Raw genomic sequence first — 24,399 nt, forward strand, 5'->3', positions numbered from 1 at the left:
ATCCATTCAACACAAAAATTTCCTAAGCACTGAACTATACACCAAGCACTGAGCTATGTGTTGGGAAGATGATGAAGAAAGTATGGTCCAGGCCCTCAGGAAGATAACAATATTTGTCAATAGAAATGCAAGTGACTCTGAATAAGAACAGCTCAGCCCAGAAGGGATCATCATGGCAGATGGGAGGCTGAACTAGATTGCAGCTCTAATGCGGACGGACAGAGCAGCATGTGGAGGCTCGCATTGTGAATTTTAGCTCCAGAATGACTGCAAGAACAAACCTGCTGAAAGGACTCACAGACTCTCTGAAGGAATTGGACTGCTCCTGCAGGACCCAGGAGATATCCTAAATACTGTGAGTGCCCAAACTGCAGAAGTGAAAAACTGAAGGTTTGGTTTGTGGGAGAAGTTTCTGACTTTACCTGGAGCTAAGTCAATTTAGAGAGCTGAGTGAAATACAGGGGTAGAGGAAGCAGCAGGAAAGGCCCTGGGAGCTCGCTGAGTCCCCAAGCAGGCCATTCCTGCCTGGCACCACAGAGATCCTTCAGGAGGGCAGCCAGAGGTGTGGGGAAAATGCCACAGGGAGAAGGAAGTCTCCAGCTGAACTTTATAACAATTTGAACCAGGCGAGAAACCTCCTGGCCAGAACTCGGGAGAGGGCGTGAATCCAGTGTGCAGACTCCATAGGCTGGGGAAGAACTAAGCCCTTTTCTTTTACAGCTGGGAAGTGGATAGTCTGGGGCAAGTTCTCAAGCCCTGCTCACCTACTGCCTGGAAACAGACTTGGGGCTGTTAGGGTAGGCACTGTGGGAGTGAGACTGGCCTTTTGGTTTGCGTGGGAGCTGGGTGAGGCCTGTGACTGCTGGATTTCCCTTGCTTCCCCGACAACCTGCATGACTCAGCAGAGGGACAACTTGCATGACTCAGCAGAGGCAGCCATAATCCTCCTAGGTACACAACTCCATTGATCTGGGAACCTCACCCCCTCCCCGACAGCAGCGACAGCAAGACCCACCCAAAGAGAGTCTGAGCTCAGACACACCTAGCCCTACCCCCACCTGATGGGCCTTTTCTACCAACTCTGGTAGCTGAAGACAAAGGGCATATAATCTTAGGAGTTCTAGGGCTCCACTCACCACCAGTTCCTCTCCATACTACCAGACTACCAGAACTGATACTCTCTGGAAAGCACCTGGCAGGAGGCCAACCAGCACAAAAATAGAACATTAAACCAACAAAGCTAAGAACCCTCACAGAGTCCATTTCAACCCCCTGCCACCTCCACCAGAACAGGTGCTGGCATCTATGGTGGAGAGGCCGATGGTTCACATTACAGGACTCTGTGCAAACAACTCCGGTAGCAGCCTGGAGATGGGTAGACTTTCCAGGTGGCTAGACCCAGAAGAGAGATAACAATCACTGCAGCTTGGCTCACAGGAAGCCACATCCATAGGAAAAAGGGGAGAGTACTACATCAAGGGAAAACCCCATGGGACAAAAGAATCTGAACAACAGACTTCAACCCTAGACCTTCCCTCTGACAGAATCTACCCAAATGACAAGGAACCAGAAAACCAACTCTGGTAATATGACTAAACAAGGCTTTTTAACACCCACCAAAGAATCACACTAGCTCACCAGCAATGGATCCAAACCAAGAAGAAATCCCTGATTTACCTGAAAAATAATTCAGGAGGTTAGTTATTAAGCTTATCAGAGAGGCACCAGAGAAAGGCAAAGCCCAATGTAAGGAAATCCAAAAAACAATACAAGAAGCAAAGGTAGAAACAGTCAAGGAAATAGACACTATAAAGAAAAAACAATCAAAACTTCAGGAAACATTGGACACACTTATAGAAATGCAAAATGCTCTGAAAAATCTCAGCAATAGAACTGAACAAGTAGAAGAGAGAAATTAAGAGCTTGAAGACAAAGTCTTTCAATGAACCCAGTCCAACAAATACAAAGAGAAAAGAATAGGAAAATATGAACAAAGCCTCCAAGAAGTCTGGGATTATGTTAAATGACCAAACCTAAGAATACTCAGTGTTCCTGAGGAATAAGAGAAATCTAAAAGTTGGGAAAACATATTTGGAGGAATAATCGAGGAAAACTTTTCTGGCCTTGCTAGGGACCTAGACATTCAAATACAGGAAGCACAAAGAACACCTGAAAAACTCGTCTCAAAAAGATGTCTAGGCACATTGTCATCAGGTTATCCAAAGTTAAGATGAAGGAAATAATCTTAAGAGCTGTGAGACAAAAACACAAGGTAACCTATAAAGGAACACCTATCAGATTAACAGCAGAGTTCTCAGCAGAAATCCTACAAGCTAGAAGGGATTGGGGCCCTATCTTCAGCCTCCACAAACAAAACAATTATTAGTCAAGAATTTTGTATCCAGCGAAACTAAGCATCATATTTGAAGGAAAGATACAGTCTTTTTCAGACAAACAAATGCTGAGAGAATTTGCCATTACCAAACCACCACTACAAGAACTGCTAAAAGGAGTTCTAAATCTTAAAACAAATCCTGGAAACACATCAAAACAGAACCTTTTTAAAGCATAAATCACACAGGACCTATAAAACGAAAATATAATTTAAAAAGCAAAAACAAAAAATAAAAAACCGAAGGTACACAGGCAACAAATAGCACAATGAAGGCAAGGGTATCTCACATTTCAATATTAACATTGAATGTAAATGGCCTAAGTGCTCCACTTAAAAGATACAGAACTGCAGAATGGATAAGAACTCACCACCAACTATCTGCTGCCTTCAGGAGACTCAACTAACACATAAGGACTCACATAAACTTAAAGAGTGGAAAAAGGCATTTCATGCAAATGGACACCAAAAGCAAGCAGGGGTAGCTATTTTGTAACAGACAAAACAAACTTTAAAGCAACAGCAGTTAAAAGAGACAAAGAGGGACATTATATAATGGTAAAAGGCCTTGTCGAACAGGAAAATATCACAATCCTAAACATATATACACCTAACAATGGAGCTCCTAAATTTATAAAACAATTACTAATAGTCCTGAGAGTTTTTAGCATGAAGGGCTGTTGAATTTTGTCGAAGGCCTTTTCTGCATCTATTAAGATGATCATGTGGTTTTTGTCATTGGTTCTCTTTATGTGATGGATTATGTTTATTGATTTGCATATGTTGAACCAGCCTTGCATCCCAAGGATGAAGCTGAGTTGATGGTGGTGGATAAGCTTTTTGATGTGCTGCTGGATTCAGTTTGCCAGTATTTTATTGAGGATTTTTGCATGAATGTTCATCAGGGATATTGGCCTGAAATTTTCTTCTTTGGTTGTGTCTCTGCCAGGTTTTGGTATCAGGATGACGCTGGCCTCACAAAATGAGTTAGGGAGGATACCCTCTTTTTCTATTGTTTGGAATAGCTTCAGAAGGAATGGTACCAGCTCCTTTTTGTACCTCTGGTAGAATTCAGCTGTAAATCCATCTGGGCTTTTTTTGGTTGGTAGGCTATTAATTACTGCCTCAATTTCAGAACTTCTTATTGGTCTATTCAGGGATTTGACTTCTTCCTAGTTTAGTCCTGGGAGGGTGAATGTGTCCAGGAATTTATCCATCTCATCTAGATTTTCTAGTTTATTTGCGTAGAGGTGTTTATAGCATTCTCTGGTGGTAGTTTGTATGTTTCTGGGATCAGTGGTGATATCCCTTTTATCATTTTTTATTGTGTCTATTTGATTCTTCTCTCTTTTCTTCTTTATTAGTCTGGCTAGTGGTCTATTTTGTTAATCTTTTCAAAAAACCAGCTCCTGGATTTATTGATTTTTTGAAGGGTTTTTCATGTCTCTATCGCCTTTAGTTCTGCTCTGATCTTAATTATTTCTTGTTTTCTACTAGCTTTTGAATTTGTTTGCTGTTGCTTCTCTAGTTCTTTTAATTGTGATGTTAGGGTGTCAAATTTAGATCTTTCCCACTTTGTCCTGTAGACATTAGTGTATAAATTTCCCTCTAAACACTGCTTTAGCTGTGTCCCAGAGATCCTGGTACGTTGTGTCTTTGTTCTCATTGGTTTCAAAGAACTTATTTATTTCTGCCTTAATTTCGTTATTTACCCAGTAGTCATTCAGGAGCAGGTTGATCAGTTTCCATGTAGTTGTGTGGTTGTGAATGAGTTTCTCAATCCTGAGTTCTAATTTGATTGCAGTGTGGTCTGACAGACTTACGATTTCTGTTCTTTTGCATTTGGTGAGGAGTGTTTTACTTCCAATTATGTGGTCAATTTTAGAATAAGTGTGATGTGATGCTGGAAAGAATGTATATTCTGTTGATTTGGGGTGGAGAGTTCTGTAGATGTCTATCAGGTCTGCTTGGGCCAGAGCTGAGTTCAAGTCCTAAATATCCTTGTTAATTTTCCGTCTTGTTGATCTGTCTAATATTGATAGTGGGGTGTTAAAGTCTCCCACTATTTTTTTTTTTTTTTTTGAGATGGAGTCTCGCTCTGTCACCCAGGCTGGAGCGCAGTGGCATGATCTCAGCTCACTGCAAGCTCCACCTCCCGGGTTCACGCCATTCTCCTGCCCTAGCCTCCCGAGTAGCTGGGACTACAGGTGCCCGCCACCACGCTTGGCTAATTTTTTGTATTTTTTTAGTAGAGACGGGGTTTCACCATGTTAGCCAGGATGGTCTTGATTTCCTGACCTCATGATCCACCCGCCTCAGCCTCCCAAAGTGCTGGGATTACAGGCGTGAGCCACCGTGCCTGGCCATCTCCCACTATTTTTGTGTGGGAGTCTAAGTCTCTTTGTACATCTCTAAGAACTTGCTTTATGAATCTGGGTGCTTCTGTATTAGGTCCATATATTTTTAGGATAGTTAGCTCTTCTTGTTGCATTGATCCCTTTACCATTATGTAATACCCCTGTCTTCTTTGATCTTTGTTGGTTTAAAGTCTGTTTTATCAGAGACTACAACTGCAACCCCTGCCTTTTTTTTTTTTTTTTTGCTTTCCATTTGTTTGGTAAATATTCCTCCATCCCTTTATTTTGAGCCTATGTGTGTATTTGCACATGAGGTTGGTCTCCTGAATACAGCACACTGATGGGTCTTGATTCTTTATCCAATTTGCTAGTCTGCGTCTTTTGATTTGGGCATTTAGCCCTTTACATTTAAGGTTAATATTGTTATGTGTGAATTTGATCCTGTCATTATGATGCTAGCTGGTTATTTTGCCCGTTAGTTGATGCAGTTTCTTCATAGTGTCGATGGTGTTTACAATTTGGTATGTTTTTGCAGTGGCTGGTTCTGGTTTTTCCTTTCCATATTTAGTGCTTCCTTCAGGAGACCTTGTAAGGCAGGCCTGGTGGTGACAAAACCCCTCAGCATTTGCTTGTCTGTAAAGGATTTTTATTTCTCCTTCACTTACGAAGCTTAGTTTGGCTGGATATGAAATTCTGGGTTGAAAATTCTTTTCTTTAAGAATGTTGAATATTGGCCCCCACTTTCTTCTGGCTTGTAGGGTTTCTGCCGAAAGATCCGCTGTTAGTCTGATGTGCTTTCCTTTGTGGAGAACCCAACCTTTCTCTCTGGTTGCCCTTAACATTTTTTCCTTCATTGCAACCTTGGTGAATTTGATGATTATGTGTCTTGGGGTTGCTCTTCTTGAGGAGTATCTTTGTGGTGTTCTCTGTATTTCCTGAATTTGAATGTTGGCCTCTCTTGCTAGGTTGGGGAAGTTCTCCTGGATAATATCCTGAAAAGTGTTTTCCAGCTTGGTTCCATTCTCCCTGTCACTTTCAGGTACACCAATCAAACGTAGGTTTGGTCTTTTCACATAGTCCCATATTTCTTGGAGGCTTCGTTCATTCTTTTTCGTTCTTTTTTCTCTAATCTTGTCTTCACACTTTATTTCATTAAGTTGATCTTCTATCTCTGTTATCCTTTCTTCCACTTGTTTGATTCAGCTATTGATACTTGTGTATGCTTCACGAAGTTCTCGTGCTGTGTTTTTCAGCTCCATCAGGTCATTTATGTTCTTCTCTAAACTGGTTATTCTAGTTAGCAATTCCTCTAACCTTTTTTCAAGGTTCTTAGCTTCCTTGCATTGGGTTAGAACAAGCTCCTTTAGCTCAGAGGAGTTTACTATTACCCACCTTCTGAAGCCTACTTCTGTCAATTCGTCAAACTCATTCTCTGTCCAGTTTTGTTCCCTTGCTGGTGAGTAGTTGTGATCCTTTGGAGGAGAAGAGGCATTCTCGTTTTTGGAACTTTCAGCCCTTTTGTACTGGTTTTTCCTCATCTTTGTGGATTTATCTACCTTTGGTCTTTGATGTTGGTGACCCCTTCATATGGGTTTTTTTGTGTGGACGTCCTTTTTGTTGATGGTGATGCTATTTCTTTCTGTTTGTTAGTTTTTGTTCTAACAGTCAGGGCCCTCTGCTGCAGGTCTGCTGGAGTTTGCTGGAGGTCCACTCCAGACCCTGTTTGCTTGGGTATCACCAGTGAAGGCTGCAGAACAGCAAAGGTTGCTGCCTGTTCCCTCCTCTGGATGCTTCATCTCAGAAGGGCACCTGCCAGATGTCAGCCAGAGCTCTCCTGTATGAGGTGCCAGTCAACCCCTGCTGGGAGGTATCTCCCAGTCAGGAGGCACAGGGGTCAGGGACCCACTTGAGGAGGCAGTCTCTCCCTTAGCAGAGCTCTAGCAGATCTGCTGGGAGATCTGCTGCTCTTTTCAGAGCCAGCAGCAGGAATGTTTAAATCTGCTGAAGCTGCACCCACAGCTGCCCCTTCCCCCAGGTGCTCTGTCCCAGAGAGATGGAAGTTTGATCTATAAGCCCTTAACTGGGGCTGCTGCCTTTCTTTCAGCGATGCCCTGCCCAGAAAGGAAGAATCTAGAGAGGCAGTCTGGCTACAGAGGCTTTGCTGAGCTGTGGTAGGCTCTGCCCAGTTCAAACTTCCTGGCGGGTTTGTTTACACTGTGAAGGGGAAACCACCTACTCAAGCCTCAGTAATGGCAGACACCCATCCCCCACCAAGTTAGAGCATCACAGGTGGACTTCAGACTGCAGTGTTGGCAGCGAGAATTTCAAGTCAGTGGATCTTAGCTTGCTGGGCTTCATGGGGGTGGGATCCACTGAGCTAGATCACTTGGCTCCCTGGCTTCAGCTCCCTTTCCAAGGGAGTGAATGGTTCTGTCTCACTGGCGTTCCAGGCACCACTGGAGTATGAAAAAAAACTCCTGCAGCTAGCTCGGTGTCTGCCCAAATGGTCGCCCAGTTTTTTGCTTGAAACCCAGTGCCCTGGTGGTGTAGGCACCCCAGGGAATCTCCTGGTCTGCGGGTTGCAAAGACCGTGGGCAAAGCATAGTATCTGGGCCAGAATGCACTGTTCCTCATGGCACAGTCCCTCACGGCTTCCCTTGGCTGGGTTGGGGGGGGGAGTTCCCTGACCCCTTGCACTTCCTGAGTGAGGTGATGCCCCCACCCTGCTTCGGCTCGCCCTCTGTGGGCTGCATCCACTGTCTAACCAGTCCCAGTGAGATGAACCAGGTACCTCAGCTGGGAATGCAGAAATCACCCACCTTCTGCATTGATCTCACTGGGAGCTGCAGATTGGAGCTGTTCCTATTCAGCCATCTTTCTAGCCACCCAGAATACACATTCTATTCAACAGCAGGTGGAACTTTCTTGAAGATGGACCATATGATAGGCCACAAAATGAGCCTCAATAAATTAAAGAAAATTGAAATTATATCAAGCACTCTCTCAGACCACAGTGGAATAAAAGTGGAAATCAACTCCAAAAGGAACCTTCAAAGCCATGCAAAAACATGGAAATTAAATAACCTGCTCCTGAATAATCATTGTGAGAAAACGAAATCAAGATGGAAATTTAAAAATTCTTCGAACTGAACGACAATAGTGACACAACCTATCAAAACCTCTGGGATACAGCAGAGGTGGTGCTAAGAGGAAAGTTCATAGCCCTAAACGCCTACATCAAAAAGACTGAAAGGGCACAAACTGACATTCTAAGGTCACACCTCAAGGAACTAGAGAAACAAGAACAAACCAAACCCAAACCCAGCAGAAGAAAGGAAATAAGATCACAGCAGAACGAAATGAAATTGAAACAAACAAACAAAAAATACAAAAGATAAATGAAACAAAAAGCTGGTTCTTTGAAAAGATAAATACAATTAATAGACCATTAGCAAGATTAACTAAGAAAAGAAGGAAGAAAATCCAAATAACCTCATCAAGAAATGAAACGGGAGATATTACAACTGACATCACCAAAATACGAAAGCTCACTCAAGGCTGCTATGAACACCTTTACACACATAAACTAGAAAACCTAAAAGAGACAGATAAATTCCTGGAAAAATACAACCCTCCTAGCTTAAATCAGGAAAAATTATGTACCTTAAACAGACCAATAATAAGCAGCAAGATCGAAATAGTAATTAAAAAATGACCAAAAAAAGTCCGTGACCCCATGGATTCACAGCAGAATTCTACCAGACATTCAAAGGAGAATTGGTACCAATCCTTTTGACACTATTCCACAAGATAGAGAAAGAGAGAACCCTCCCCAATTCATTCTATGAAGCCAGCATCACCCTAATACCAAAACCAGGAAAGGACATAACCAAAAAAGAAACTACAGACTGATATCCCTGATGAACATAGATGCTAAAATCCTTAACAAAATACTAGGTAACTGAATCCAGCAACATATCAAAAAGATAATCCACCATGATCAAGTGGGTTGTATACTAGGGATGCAGGGATGGTTTAACATACACAAGTCAATAAATGTGATACACCACATAAACAGAATTAAAAACAAAAATCACATGATCATCTCAATAGATGCAGAAAAAGTATCTGATAAAATCCAGCATCCCTTTATTATTAAAACTTTCAGCAAAATCAGCGTACAATGAACATACCTCAGTGTAATAAAAGCCATCTATGTCAAACCCACAGCCAACATAATACTGAGTGGGGAAAAGTTGAAAGCATTCCCTCTGAGAAATGGAATACGACAAGAATGCCCACTCTTACCACTCCTCTTCAACATAGTACTGGAAGTCCTAGCCAGAGCAATCAGACAAGAGAAAGAAATAAAGGGTATCCAGATTGGTAAAGAGGAAGTCAAACTGTCACTGTTTGCTGATGATATGATCATTTACCTTGAAAACCCTAAAGACTTCTCCAGAAAGGCCCCAGAACTGATAAAAGAATTCAGCAAAGTTTCCAGATACAAGAATAATGTATACACATCAGTAGCTCTTCTATACACCAACAGCAACCAAGTGGAGAGTCAAATCAAGAACTCAACCCCCTTTATAATAACTGCCAAAAAAAAAAAACCTTAGGAATATACCTAACCAAGGAGGCAAAAGACCTCTACAAGGAAAACTACAAAACACTAGAGCAAGAAATCACAGATGACACAAATGAAAACACACCCCATGCTCATGGAAGGGTAGAATCAATATTGTGAAAATGACACACTGCCAAAAGCAATCTACAAATTCAATGCAATCCCCATCAAAATACCACCATTATTCTTTACAGAATTAGAAAAAAAATCCTAAAATTCATATGGAACCAAAGAAGAGCCCACATAGCCAAAGCAAGACCAAGCAAAAAGAACAAATCTGGAGGCTTCACACTACCTGATTTCAAACTATACTATAAGGCCATGGTCACCAAAACAGCTTGATACTGGTATAAAAATATGCACATAGACCAGTGGAACAGAATAGAGAACCCAGAGATAAACCCAAATATTTACAGCCAACTGATCTTCAACAAAGCAAACAAAAACATAAAGTGGGGAAAGGACACCCTTTTCAACAACTGGTGTTGGGATAATTGGCTAGCCACATGTAGGAGAATGAAACTGGATCTTCACCTCTCACCTTATATAAAAATCAACTCAAGATGAATTAAGAACTTAAATCTAAGACCTGAAATTATAAAAATTCTAGAAAATATCATAGGAAAACCCCTTCTAGACATTGGATTAGGCAAGGAATTCATAAACAAGAACCTGAAAGCAAATGCAATAAAAACAAAGATAAATAGCTGGGACTTAATTAAATTAAAGAGCTTTTGCATGGCAAAAACAACAGTCAGCAAAGTAAACAGACAACCCACAGAGTGGGAGGAAATCTTCACAATCTATACATCTGACAAAGGACTAATATCCAGAATCTACAACAAACTCAAACAAATCAGCAAGAAAAAAACAGACAATCCCATCAAAAAGTGGGCTAAGGACATGAATAGACAATTTTCAAAAGAAGATACACAAATGGCCAACAAACATGAAAAAATGCTCAACATCACTAATGATCAGGGAAATGCAAATCAAAACCGCAATGTGATACCACCTTACTCCTGCAAGAATGGTCATAACCAAAAAATAAAAAAAACAGGAGATGTTGGCATGGATACGGTTATCAGGGAACATTTCTACAGTGCTGGCGGGAATGTAAACTAGTACAGCCACTATGGAAAACAGTGTGGAGATTCCTTAAAGAACCAAAAGTAGAATTGCCATTTGATCCAGCAATCCCACCACTGGGTATCTACCCAGAGGAAAAGAAGTCATTATACAGAAAAGATATTTGTACACACACGTTTATAGCATCACAGTTTGCAACTGCAAAATCAGGGAACCAACCCAAATGCCCATCAATCAACAAGTGGATAAAGAAACTGTGGTATATATATATGTGATGGAATACTACTCAGCCATAAAAAGGAATGAATTAATGGCATTTGCAGTGACCTGGAGGAGAATGGAGACTATATTCTAAGTGAAGTAACTCAGGAATGGAAAACCAAACACTGTATGTTCTCACTGATATGTGGGAGCTAAGCTATGAGGACACAAAGGCATAAGAATAATACAATGGACTTTGGGGACTTCGGGGGAAGGGTGGGAGGGTGTTGAGGGATAAAAGACTACAAATAGGGTGCAGTGTATATTGTTCGGGTGGTGGGTGCACCAAAATCTCACAAATCACCACTAAATAACTTACTCCACTAAATAACTTACTCATGTAACCAAACACTACCTGTACCCCAATAACCTATGGAAAATAAAAAATAATTAAAAAAAGCTTAGCCCAGTCATCACATGGAACCATGAGAAATAATAAATTATGGTTCAAGCAAAAAAAAAAAAAAGAAATGCAAGTGGGATTAATTGATTATAATATTGGTTTGGCTTGTTTGGTTAAGTAAGAAATAAACTGAGCGTATGTATCTGATGAAATAGCTTCTAGAATTAAAACATGCTGTAAGTATAAAAATAAGTAGATTTTGAAAATCTATATACATGTGGAATCTGATAACATACTGATATTTTCTTATAGTCAGACTAATCTGCATCTCAGATGATATGAAGGTAAGAAGGAGATGGAGATGGAAGCATAGTTTCATAGTTTGAAATTATGAAAAAGCCATGAATTGTTTTGGAGGCCAGCTACTGTATGGAGCCATTGTCAGGAATTAGAAATATTTTGATTCTATAAGTCTGATGGTTGGTTCGTAAGTGATAGAGTCCCAATCTTGGTTTTACAACACTCCAAAGTTTTAAAAATTCTTTTGGGAGTATTGTGAAATTTCCAAATACCAACCATATTTTAGTTTTTTATGAAATATATCATTTGTGGGAAAATAAGTCATTAAACTGTGAGAATAGGTACCTTCTGCTCCCAAAGGTTGGAGGCTGGCAGACTATGCCACTCTCTTACACTATAACGATGGAAACTGGGAGAAGTTTTTTTTCTTAATTCTAGCAGAAGATGGAGGGTTTTGACATATCTTTAAAAGGGGGTTTTGCTAGTTTTCCGTAGCTTGAGGAGCTGAGTAATGCATAGTGTGATTTCCTGCCTCGGCCAGCAGAGGCCTCCACGTGCCTCCTGAAGTCAAGTTTTCCTGGATTCAGGAAGGAATGTAAGACCAATGAGTTGCCTGTCAAGGACAGCAGGGATCACATGTGAGGGCAGCATGTTTCTGAGATTCTATTCCAGGTTTTCAGCAGATGCGCCCATACCAATGGTGTTTGCTCTGTGTCAGGCAGAAGACAGGGACTATATAGAAATTCCTTGCAACACAGAGCTAACATCACAGCTGCTTTTGTATCTGGGCAAGGCCTCCCTGCAACTCCTGTCAAAGGCACGTCAGTTCTGGGGTAGCTTCAATTTTGAAGTGTGCACAGATAAGTTATTTCCAAGAATCTAGGCTTGGCCTTGTGACCTGCCAATAGGAAGTAGGTGAAGGGACAGTGTGCTAGTTCTGAGGCTAGGATTTAAGAGGCAGGCCCTGTGCATGTTGTCTGTTGCTAGGAGAATAAGCCAGGACAAGACTGCAAGAGAGATGTTAGCAACTTATGGCCATCAACTCAGATGCCCCAGTTAACAGCCAGTAGACCCCAAGAGCAGTGGACCCACTGCTGAGCCACCTAACAGACGCATGAGCATGCTTAACTGAAATTAGCTGAACCTTGCTGGTTAGAGGACAACTGCTCTGTAGACCTCTTGACAAGTGATCAGTAATCAATAGCTATTATTTTTAAGCCACTAAATTTGAGGTGGCTAGTTACAAACTAGCAAAATAATATACTCTAATTATAATCATAGCAGTCACAAGGTGATTACTGATACTTATTTTAAGATAATCCTACTACATTAACAAAATATTTTAACAATAATATGAGACCTAATATTTCAACAATCATAAGGTGATTACTGAGACTTATTTCAATATGATTACTATTACATTAACAAAACATTTTAACAATAATATGAGATTCATATGCCTACTTTGGAAATAATTACCAAATTTTTCTTGATGCTTGGTAGAATTAGTAGAAGACAATGACTCCTCCTATGATATTATTAACCCCTCTCTACCAACCTACTATATTTTTATAAGAAATGTACTTCAGGACAGAAAGTGTTAACTCACAGTCCTTCTGCAATGCACTCCAGTGAAAGCACATTTCCTCTTAATTCCTCTTTGTTACTTGCATTGCCTTCTGGAGTTAAAAATGTTGGTGGCCTCTCTCTACTTGATTTAGCTGCAAACAAGAAAATCAGTATGCATTACAACTTATAAATATGTATTTCTATAAACACTTCATTGTCAAAAAAGCTGTCTAAAATTCCAGTCCCTTTTTAAGCTATTTAACATTAATTGTGAAATTTGTTAAGCTACACATACACACTCTCTGCGTTGTAAGTAGTCATCACTTACTCAGTTACCCAGGAACAGAAACAATTTTGGTTGCATAAGCGCTAATAATAAGGACTGTTTTCCTTTTGTATATTCCCTTAATTTGGGTTAGGTTTTTACAAATTTTCTGTGGGTTAGAAAATTTTCAAAATGTTGACATGGAGAGGGAAATCATGTTATCGAACTACATTTCCCTTAGGATTAGTGCTTAGGTCGAAGCAAAAATTAACTGTCTATCTTCTGAAAGATGTTAGGTTTTTATAAAGATATGGTTATAGAACGGGTATTCTGGTTTACAGTGGGGACAACTTTATAGCCAATACCACTGATTAATCATATTAAGATCCTCAAACTGCAAGGCTTATGGAAAACAAAAGTAGAGAGTTACTGACAGAGGTCTTGCAAATATTATGCCACAAATTAAGAATAATGGTGGAGTTAAATAAATGGAAATCATTTTCCTCAATAAAAAATAAAGAGGGTCCAAGTCAAAGATCTGAGGGATAGTTATACAGGTCATCTTCTTTTTTATGGAGGCCTTTCCAAAACATAGCCTTATCTTCTAAAGGTTTCTTAGAAAAACTTGGAGCAGAAATTACATCATCTTAAGGTTTTATAGCCCTTGAAGGTTTTCAACTCTTTAATGCATTATCTACTTGATGCTTATAAAAATTTAATGAAAAGGTAATATACTACGAATTATTCTCATTTCTCAGAAGAAAAAATTCAATGCCAGAAGAGGTATTACTTGAGAAAAATTAGTTTTCCTAAGAATTTAGAGACTGTAGGGGGCAAACTTACTCCTCTAAAATCACTTTGGGAATGGTCTTGGGGCCCATATTTTTCAGGAGTATATTCAAATAAAATAACAGAAAGCAGCAGTTGTGGAGTGTCTATCTTGGTCACTGATGAGAACTTAATGTTTTTTACTTATATCTCAAGGGTGAAAAATTAATACAGCAGAAATTCTGCCTTACGGATAATTAAGAGGATCCTTTATCCAAAACCCATTATTTTCATTCATAGACTCTACTTGAGAACATTTCCCTTAAGGGAATCAAATTCATTTCTATCTAAAATAATGAAGGTAAATGCTCTACTTTTAAAAAGATTACTTCCATTGAAGACAGTGACTTGCTTTTAAACAAAACAGAGAGAGAAATCTTATTGCTAATTATATTGATAATGTCACATGAAAACAAATGACAAGTGTGATGATTTACTATGAAATCCACTTAATGTTAGTTGCTAAAAGCTTTGATGAGTCATTATTCTAGCAAGTTAATGCACCCTGCCAACTCTTACTTAGTTCACAGAAAAGTTAGGAACAGAACAAAACATGGAAAACATAATTCTGAACGTACGTGAAAGGTTTTTCCAAATCAGTGAAATGGTTCTTCACACGCAAACAGTTACAACAGGTTTCATTATTACACATACATCATGGAAAATGCTCTAGTGGCATGCTTCAAAGTTTATAGGTAAATTTCATAAGAAACATACATTTATACTCGTGGTATTAAACATATAACTAGAAATCTCATAAAGAAATAAGGTTAAATAGCCATGGAGGTGAAGTTAGTGAACTAAATTCTACAATGAAGGAGAGAATATCAGTTACAATCACCATAACTCACCACCATAAAACTCAGTGTCACTCAAATTAGCAGCTATAGTGTCATTCAATTCATCCACTGAAATAAACAGAATATTATGAAGAGGGCACAAAAGTAGGGGAGAAGGGTCAAAAAGTATTGGGCAATAAAAGCAAACGTATGCAGCTATCCTGACCGAGTGCTGTTTCTATCAAGTAAAAACAGTGCTTTACATTGTACATGACTAACTCATTAATTTACTCAGCCACCCCCAACCAGGAATATGCAGACATTTAACTTAAGCTGCAGGACTGCCAATAAGAGGCACTGTGGAGCATAAAGCACACACAAATGCTCAGAACACCAGGTGGTTCAGAAGGTTATCACGGAACCAGTCATGACAATAAAAGCAAGAAATGTAAAATCCAGTATTTAGGGTATGCACAATCTTTATAACATATATGCCAACACTTTAGTGAGCATTCATGGGTGGTTTCCTGATAATGAACCTGTTTACTTCAAAGTCAGTAGTATATAATAGTTTCTATATTTTGCACATATTTGTAAATGTCATTGAAGGGGAGATTTGGGAAGCTGAACTCTTACCTGAAATCACCTTCACAGAAATAGGTTGCTTCTGCTGTATGGTTTGAGTATGATTAAATCTGGCATAACAGATATAGTCTTCGCGGGTGTCCTCTGGGAGGACATTGGAAAAATAAAGGTCCCCATTCAGACCTTGAGAAACTCTCTCACTTTGTGGAAGTCTTTGAAAGGCTGGAGAAAGGCAGCGAGATATCCGGATTATTCCATCATAAAGTGGCTAGCCTCCAAATTAGCAAGATAAATGTATCTACTAACAGGTCTGTGAACTTCATTTGAATATATTTTTTCTCTGTATAGCTCTTTGGGTAAAAGCAAATAACTGTAAAAAAATATATATAACACACTAAAACTCTAACTCTACTTCCCTGACAGTAACTTCTCTGGGGTGGGGGCAGAGGTGAGATTAGAGTTATACAGTGAAATCTTTTATTGAGCAAATGTAAACAAAATACGTTTTACAAAAAGTTGGCGTGACTTTTCCTAATATCTAAATGAGTCCCTAACTGTTAAGTACACATACACATGTATCTTAGAAAATCATTAAGGAAGCTTCTAAAATTGTTAACATGGGTTGCATCTACACACAACGTTTGGAAACTAAATACTTGGAGAGCGTCTAACGGTGAGCTGGGTCCTGTGCTAGGCACTGGGCATGCCAGAGTCCCAGCCCTGTCTGAGGTCATCATCCAGTTGAAGAATCAGGCAGCAAATGGCCAGCTGACAGTAACTGGGTGCGATGATGACACTATTTATTTAATGCTGCAACCTGCCCCTCACAAGCCTCCTAAGCCCAGTTCCTCCACCTCCTCTACAATTCTTTTCTGAATTACTTATCACCTTCTGGCATATTACATATTTACTCATCATACGTATGACTTATTGCCTGTTTCCTGCACTAGAATTTAAGCTCCAGGACAGTGAACACTTTCATCTGTTTTGTCCACTGGAACAGTGCCTGGCCCTTCACGGGGCTCCTTTAAATGTGCACTGAAGGATTAAGTGAGTAACCATCAGCACTCTGACTTTCCAGTGTCAAGCATAATAATTTATTAGTACTTCCCCTTAGGTCCAGTTAAGGAATTATCTTGCCTTAGGCAGGAGGATTTTCTTTATCTTTTATGGACACACAATAAACTGTACATATTTGTGGGGTACAATGTGATATTTCAATATACATATACATTGTGTAATGATCAAATCATGGTAATTAGCATATCCATCACCTTAGACAGTTACAATTTCTTTGTTGTGAAAACGTTCAAAATCCTCTCTTCCAGCTATTTGAAATATGCAATGCATTACTGTTAGCCACAGTCACTCTACTGTGCAATAGTATCAGAACTTATTTAGAGGGAAGATTTTCTAAGTGGATGAAGGATGCAGGGAGGTGGAACGACTGATCTGTGTGTGAGTTCACACTTAGCCAGCTAATGGACTCCTGAAGCTCCTGACTTAGTCCACAGAGCCTTAACTGTAAGAGTTCTTCAGTTCTGTGAGGTGACAGAACTGAAAAAAGTTGCACATCCCAGTGGCCTCAGGCCACTATGTCTCCTGGCAGGGTTTTTCCAGTGTGAGTCAAGCAGTTCTGCTCCTCCTATAGCAGATGCTTGATCTAACATTTCACGAAATGCAAAATTATGGTTAAAAGTCTGGAGCTCCCTCAGGCAGGAAAAGGCAGGATAATGTGGAGGCAGAGCTTCAAAGAAAGAACATCGGTTCATCATGTTAATCAAATTATTGGTCAAGATGGGGGTTTGGCTGGTGGTTGCAAATTTATGGTTTTAAGCCATTAGTTCCCAGGAAAAGGGCTGTTTTAACAATAACTCAAGCTGGGCTTGGTGGCTAATGTCTGTAATCTCAGCATTTTGGGAGGCCAAGGTGGGTGGATCTCCTGAGGTCAGGAGTTCAAGACCAGTATGGCCAACACGGCAAAACCCTGTCTCTACTAAAAATATGAAAATTAGCCAGGTGTGGTGGTGTGCACCTGTAATCCCAGCTACTCGGGAGGCTGAGGCAGGAGAATCACCTGAACCCGGGAGGCGGAGGCTGCAGTGAGCTGAGATTGTGCCACTGCACTCCAGCCTGGGTGACAGAGCGAGACTCCATCTATTTAAAAAAAAAAAAAAAAAAAAAAAACCTGAGAAGATTTAGGTACATTTTGTTTAACAAAGAGTTAAAGACAAAAACATTACTTGTCCTCTGTTTCTCCTGCTGTAATAATAAAATAATAAATTGAAGGGTGTTGGCAGACCAAATGTTAGGAAATGGGACTTCATGAGGGTGGTGGCATTTTGCATTGCACTTGAAAAAAAATGTATGCAGATAGGAATAACTTAATGTCATCTTGCAAGAAGTATGCTATATAGATCTAATTTTTTTCTCACATTGCAGGTGCAATTCCATTTGAAATGTCAGATGCTTCACCAACAGCCTAGAATGCATGTGAGTGGAAAAATTAGTTATGTATTCAGATGACTCTGAGACTTTACATGTGATATGTCTCTTTATTAAGCAAAAAGGTCATTATTTCTGAATAAGAACCAAGTACCAAATATTGAGCCCTATTTTGGCAGTGGCATTTGGAGAGCGTTATTCTTAAAGCCATAAATTACTTATTTACATTTGGCTTACTACTTATTTTTGCAAAATCTGTAAAAGACTAGATTTATTTAGCTATATATTTGTTTTTTATTTCTTTGTGTTACTTTACTTTCTCTGAGTGCTTTCATATAAGGAGAGCCAAAATGCATTCCAGAACTTAAAGTAAAATTTTAAAAAAATTAAATTAAAAAATTAAAAATGCAGATTAAATGTTAGAGGCAAATTTTCTCTTTAGTAATGTATATGTCTTGTGAGTGCACAATCAGGTCACTGAAAATAGAATGTATTTCCTACAGATACTTTTAATTCATTCCCACCATTCCACCTAAAAGACTATTAACAGGGTTACCAGGAACCTCCAAGGTGTCAAATTCAGTAGTCATTTTTTAGTTCTCATATTATCTGATCCTTCAGCAGCATTTGAAACAGCTGATTATTGTGTCTTTCAAAAACAATTTCTAAAATTATTATCATTATTTATTTTAGGGATGGTGTCTCACTCTGATGCTGAGGCTGAACTACAGTGATGTGATTGCAGCTCACTGCAGCCTTGAACTCCTGAGCTGAAGCAATCCTCCCATCCCAGCCTCTCAATTAGCTGGGATTACAGTGTCAGCCACCCTGCCTGGTTATCCCATCTTTTTGACACACATTCTTCACCTTGTCCCTGGGGACACCACTCTCTTTGTTCCTTTTTTCCTTCAGTGACTGCTTCTTCTCATCTGCTTTGCTGATTTCTCCGTGAGTTCTTCACCTCTGGAGGGCTCCTGGTCTCAGTCTCCCAGACTCTGCTTTCCTGCTTCCCAGATCCTCTCATCTAGCCCAGACCTCTAGGCAGGACTTATGCACTAAGGTTTCAAACATTGCTGATCATAGCCTGGAATCCTCCTTCTGACTCAGGTATCTCTGACTCTTGCTGGTGTCTTGCCATGAAATATCTTACAGGCCTCTCACATCCCAAACTCTGGTTTCTTAGTCTCCAAGTAGAACCATGTGCTCCCTCTAAGGTAACATGCTGACCTATTAGCACAGGAAATTTTGGAGGGTGGAAGAGGCAGAGCAACAAACATGCCCTTGAGGACAGAAACAGGGGTAGACAAGTTTGAAACTGCCTAATGAATAGCTTCATTATCTCTGCCTTGGTTTCCTCATCTGGAAAGTGGAAAAAATAATTGGACATGCCTCATAGGGTTGTTGTAAAAATTAATGAAATAACCCATGTTAAGCCCTTAGTAAAAGGCCTGACACTTGGTAAAGGCCCAATAACTATTAGCTATTGCTGGGGATTAAAAAAACCAACGGAAACATAGCATATCCCCAACAGCTTGATTTCCTCCCTGCCATGGGTTTCTGGGAATGGCAATTCCATTTTATCATTTTGGAGTTGTTCACTCTCCAAAGGTAGTTATCCTTTATTCCTCTCTCTCATGCTCCCACCCCCACCCCAGTAAATCCTGGAGGCTTGACCCACAAAATATTTCCAGAGTCTTACCATTTCTTACCCATTCTGCTGCTACCACTCAAGTCCAAGTCACCAACAAATTTCATCTAGATTACAGCAGTGGCCCCAACAGTCTCTCTACTCTCTCTTTTCTCTGCTATATTCTCTACACATCAACTGAAGTGATACTGTTACTACTTATTTTATTTCAGATAAAGTCACTCCTTCAACTTTCCCTACTTCATTCCAAGCTAAAGCCAAAGTCCTTTCCATTGAGTCCCTGTGACCTTTCTCACCTTGTCCATCACCCTCCCCCTTGGCTCCTTCATTAGTTCATTAGTCTGGCCACCTTGGCCTCCTTGCTTTTATTTTTACACACAGCAGGGATGCTCCTTCTTTAGGGGCTAGCACTAGTGTTCCCTTTCTACTCAGATATTTAGGGGGATGGCTTGCTCTCTCATTTCCTTAGGTCTCTGCTCAAAACTCTGCTTTATTTTTTTTTCATAGAACTTATTGCCAACAAACACAGATTTTCTAAATGTACTTATTGCATTTATCATCTGCTTCCTTCCCCACTCCCATTCCCTCCCACTGCAAAGAATATAAGCAAGGCACATAGTAAATGTCCAATAAAATTGAGTGAGTGAATGAGACGACACGTTATTTATTTTGAAGAGCAGCTATTCTCCTATCTCTAAAACATTTTATGAATCACAAGAGGTAATAATGTATTATGACTGTAAACAATCCTAAGACTTTTAAAGAAAGAAAGTTCATATTATCAAAACTTACAATTATCCATCCAAAATATTATAGGTGGTGGTAATCCAATTGGGGGTCTGCAGGGAAGTACTAAAGACTGGCCACTTTGAAGTGTGATTGGTTCAAGTTTTTCTTTGGTCCACAGTGGTGATCCTATTAAATAAAAAAATAACTTCTCAGTTATTTCTGCATTGAAAAGTACAAAAAGAAAGCACTACAAATAAAGGCAAACTGAACTTTTGGAGAAATAATTTGTAATTTATGTACACTAAATTAATGAGAAAATATTTTTAAATACAATGTTAAAAGAAAAAAAGTAAAAATTTAAAAAATGACAATTCTCATGTATTGCCACTGATAGTATAAATTCTCAGTCAGTGATTCCACAGCTGAGAATTTATACTAAATACATCATCAGGAAGACAAACAGTTTTGACACAAGCATGTTCTTCACAAAAGAATGAAAAACATTTAAATGTAAAAAGATTTGTTAAATAAAGAATTATACATCTACACCTTTGAATACCATAGAGTATTATATAAGTACACTTATTTATAAGATCGCTATGGGAATATACATGATATGTCAATAAGTCAGAAAAGGTTGTAAGATAGTATTTCATAAAATGAGCTGGTTTTAAACACATACATACATATCTGCCTAGGAAAAAACAGAAAGAATATTTGAGCAGTAGTTATTTCCTTGAATGGAAGGATTCATGAACAGTTTTTAAATTTCTTTTTTGTTTATTTATAATTAGTTTTTCTACAATGAACATGTATTATACATGTAATAATTTTTTTAAAATGACCAGAACTGAAAAATGTGACTGTTATTTAAATACATGCTCTTAAGGTTTTTGAGAAGATTTTGGTACTAACCATTGCAAAAAGAGCCTTAATAATATAAAGGTAGTGAGGACACTCCACTTCCAGTAAAATTTTGAAACAAAAATGTTTAAAGAAATAGCATTTAGACCTTGATCACCCATATCATACTGAATTTCTTTCAATTTGGCTGTAGGAATTTCACTTTTACAGGAGATATATAAGAAATAAATAATTAGATGAACTCAGGGAAGAAACACTTTTTTTTTTTTAACCCCGATATCTTACACAGGACTTGTGTAAAAGATAACATTGGATTGATAAAGCATTGGACTAAGGAGCTTCCTAGGGTAAGGTGGAAAGGAGCAATAATTTTCATGCAAAACAAAGTCAGAATATTGGAAGCAATGCCACTGCTTTCTTGAATAGTATTTGGATGATGTCACAGAAGCTGAGTCTTGGAGAAATACTTTAAAAAGGGTTATGTTGGTTGACAAGTTTCCACTTACGGGATGGGCGGACAACAATGTTATTAGAAACTGCAGCTCCGCGTTCGTTCCTTGCTGTACACTGATAGACTCCTTCGTAGGTCTCGGCTTTCCCTTCGCTCATGATGTTAATTATGAGTGTTCCTGTGCCAGGCTTCATGGTGACCAGAGGATCTTTATCGATGTCAAAATGAGTCCCATTACGGGTCCAGGAAAAGCTGCCCAACACACAAAGCATTAAGTGTATTAATGGTCCAGAAAAATGGGATTACCTTAACAAATTCCTAGGAGTTTTATGGGTTTCTAGAAATAATTACTAGATTTTAATATTCAATAAGAGAGCAATAAGCCCTCATATCTAAAATGTTTCATTGAATCACGACCTGGGAAAAAAGGGCAGGCTATACATTTTAAGGTACCTGTCTTCTTTAGAACTAGCCCAAATTTGACTCAATAAAGAAATCATGCACACAAATTGCCTGTCATTTTTCTAAGAAAATAGAGGGAACAGGTCTCCCAGGTACACTCTCTTAGAGCTTTATTAGCATTTTTACTGTAAACTCCATTGTTCACAGAGTTGATAACCTGTCTATAAAAATTTGCTTGGGGCTGAAATGTGACAAGACCTCTGCAAGTACTATTTATATATGACGAAAATTGATCAGACAAATTTCAAGTTACCAAATTGTGAAGTGTAGGTTGGGAGGAGGTTAAGAGACATAAGTTCCAGAGTGTCTTAAATGTTGCTTATTAAAAATAGTAACTCTACATAAAACACATTTTGGGAATTTTTAATTCTAGAGATGATTTTGAGAATCCCTTGGGAGTTATGCCCAATTGTCAACTGAGATCCCTCTTTCTCCATTTTATTTTTATAAAAGATTGACTTATATAAAAGTCACAGTGCTCATGTAATTAAATACTTTACAACTAGTCACAAATCAATGACGGCCATGCTCATACAAAGGTACAAATCTCTAAACGTCACAGTGTTTTCCAGAGTCACTTGGATTTCCCTTCCCACTGCTTATCTTTATAGCAGTTGTTGTCATAACCAGGGCAGAAACTGGTGGTGTGGATGCTACTGGCATCTTGTGGGCAGGGGCCAGGGATGCTGCCAAATATCCTACAATGCACAGGACACTTACTTCCACCCCCAAACAAAATATTATCACCCTCCATATATCAATAGTGCTGAAGAGGATAAATCCTGTTTTATAGTGAGTTACAGAAGGCATTAATTGTGAAACTGAAAGGAAACCTCATCAAGGGATACCACATCAGGCCTTCTGTGAGAGAGGCTTTCCATTAACATAGCCAAATATATTATTTTGAAGCAAACCTTTGCTGAAAGTTTTGACATAGTACATATTCAGTCCCAGTTAATTTTTCTCAGGGGCCAGTTTGTGATAATTTAATAAGGTCTGTAATAGACAAACTTGGAAATAAAATAACCAGAAACTTTCACTACTTTATTACTTAAAAATCCATATTACATTTTAATAACAATAACCCAACTCTCCAAAACTTCAATATATGACTGGACAAGTTACAGATCATCCACTGTGGGGCCTTGAATAAGTTACTTAGCATTACCGGGCATCAGTTTCCCATCTATAAAATGTATTGGGTTGGACTGGGTTATCTCTAATATCTCTCCCAACTCTAAAATGCTTTGCGGTGATCTAAAATGCTATGCAAGATCCAAATGGCATGAATTCTCATGACTGAACTCTGCCAAGTTTGGGAAACCATTTAAGACTATTTTATAAACTGCTATAGAGACAGCAGAGATCTTGGAAGTCATCAAATTCAACCTCTTTATAGATGAGGAAATTAAAGCCCAGAGAAAAGGGATGTGCCTGTGCCTTATGGCCATTAGTATCAAAACAAGAATCAAAAGGCTCTTTCCATAACTCCTCACAATTTATAAGCATTTTGCAGAAAAGCACGGGCACGGAAGTGCAATAATCTGGGTTTTCAAGAAGAAAAAACAGGCTCTAATTAAGCAGAGAGACAAAACAATATACCTACAGGTGAGACTTTAGGGATATGCAGGACCCAAGTCCTCTTCAGTATCTTTGAAGAGCTGAAATGGGCTGAGATAGATGAACCAAAGGGCAATCTAGGGAGTCACAGTGAGAAATATCCAGCTAAAAAAGGAAGTGCTCTACATAGCCTGCCTTGTTTGATGGAAATTCCCAAACATATTTCTCTATTCAGAGAGATTTCCTGATTTATTCTCAGTACTATAACAAAGCAGAATGCACACTCACCTTGGGGGCGGTTTCCCTTTGGCCTCACACTGGATTACAATATTCTCCCGAGGGTCAATAATGTAATCTTTTGGAGACTGTTGGGTGATGGTTGGAGGTTGTACCACTTAATTGTAGAAAAAAAAACATGTAAAAAAAATAAATCATTTAAAATCATAGTAGTAGCCATTTTTTCCTGTATCAAAATCACTTACCTTAGACTAAATATGCTTCAAGTATTTTTAGTAATTTCTAGTGTAGCAGCACATACTTCAGTAGATTTTTCTGCTAAAGGTCTGCTAAAACTGCGAAGTCAAGGTTTAACTTTCTTTTGGTAACTATGTGCACTTGCAAAGTCCATTTTCCCACACTAAAAGTTTGGGGAAATAATTATCAATACAAGCCTAATATTAAGACAGTTTCTTTTCTGATGTAACAATGAGAAATTCTTTTGATTCCTTTGGTTCAAATGATGTTTTTCAAAGGAATTTAAGTTATGAGAAATTTGCATCTTTCTTAAGAAAGAGTAACAGACTTAGGTCATTAGTGTGTGCTCATATAAATTAATATACGTT

At 39.0% G+C, this 24,399-nt stretch overlaps 1 protein-coding gene across 32 annotated transcripts in view; it reads right to left on the bottom strand.

Annotated features, from left to right (window-relative positions):
- The window catches only part of NRCAM (neuronal cell adhesion molecule), a 314,317-nt gene that overhangs the window by 69,189 nt on the left and 220,729 nt on the right, over positions 1-24,399 (bottom strand). For 22 of the 32 annotated variants that reach the window (XM_054494283.2, XM_063667718.1, XM_054494259.2 and 19 more), the window contains 6 exons: positions 23,846-23,951; positions 21,591-21,787; positions 20,284-20,406; positions 15,450-15,620; positions 14,886-14,942; positions 12,982-13,093 (listed from right to left, as the gene is read on the bottom strand). In XM_054494283.2, coding sequence (XP_054350258.1) covers positions 12,982-13,093; positions 14,886-14,942; positions 15,450-15,620; positions 20,284-20,406; positions 21,591-21,787; positions 23,846-23,951 — 766 coding nt within the window. The remainder of the gene's footprint in view (positions 1-12,981; positions 13,094-14,885; positions 14,943-15,449; positions 15,621-20,283; positions 20,407-21,590; positions 21,788-23,845; positions 23,952-24,399) is intronic. The other 10 variants (XM_054494285.2, XM_063667720.1, XM_054494267.2 and 7 more) reach the window with 1 other exon arrangement.

The sequence above is a fragment of the Pongo pygmaeus genome, chromosome 6, assembly GCF_028885625.2.
Source record: "Pongo pygmaeus isolate AG05252 chromosome 6, NHGRI_mPonPyg2-v2.0_pri, whole genome shotgun sequence".
In the NCBI taxonomy this organism is placed as follows: Eukaryota; Metazoa; Chordata; class Mammalia; order Primates; family Hominidae; genus Pongo; species Pongo pygmaeus.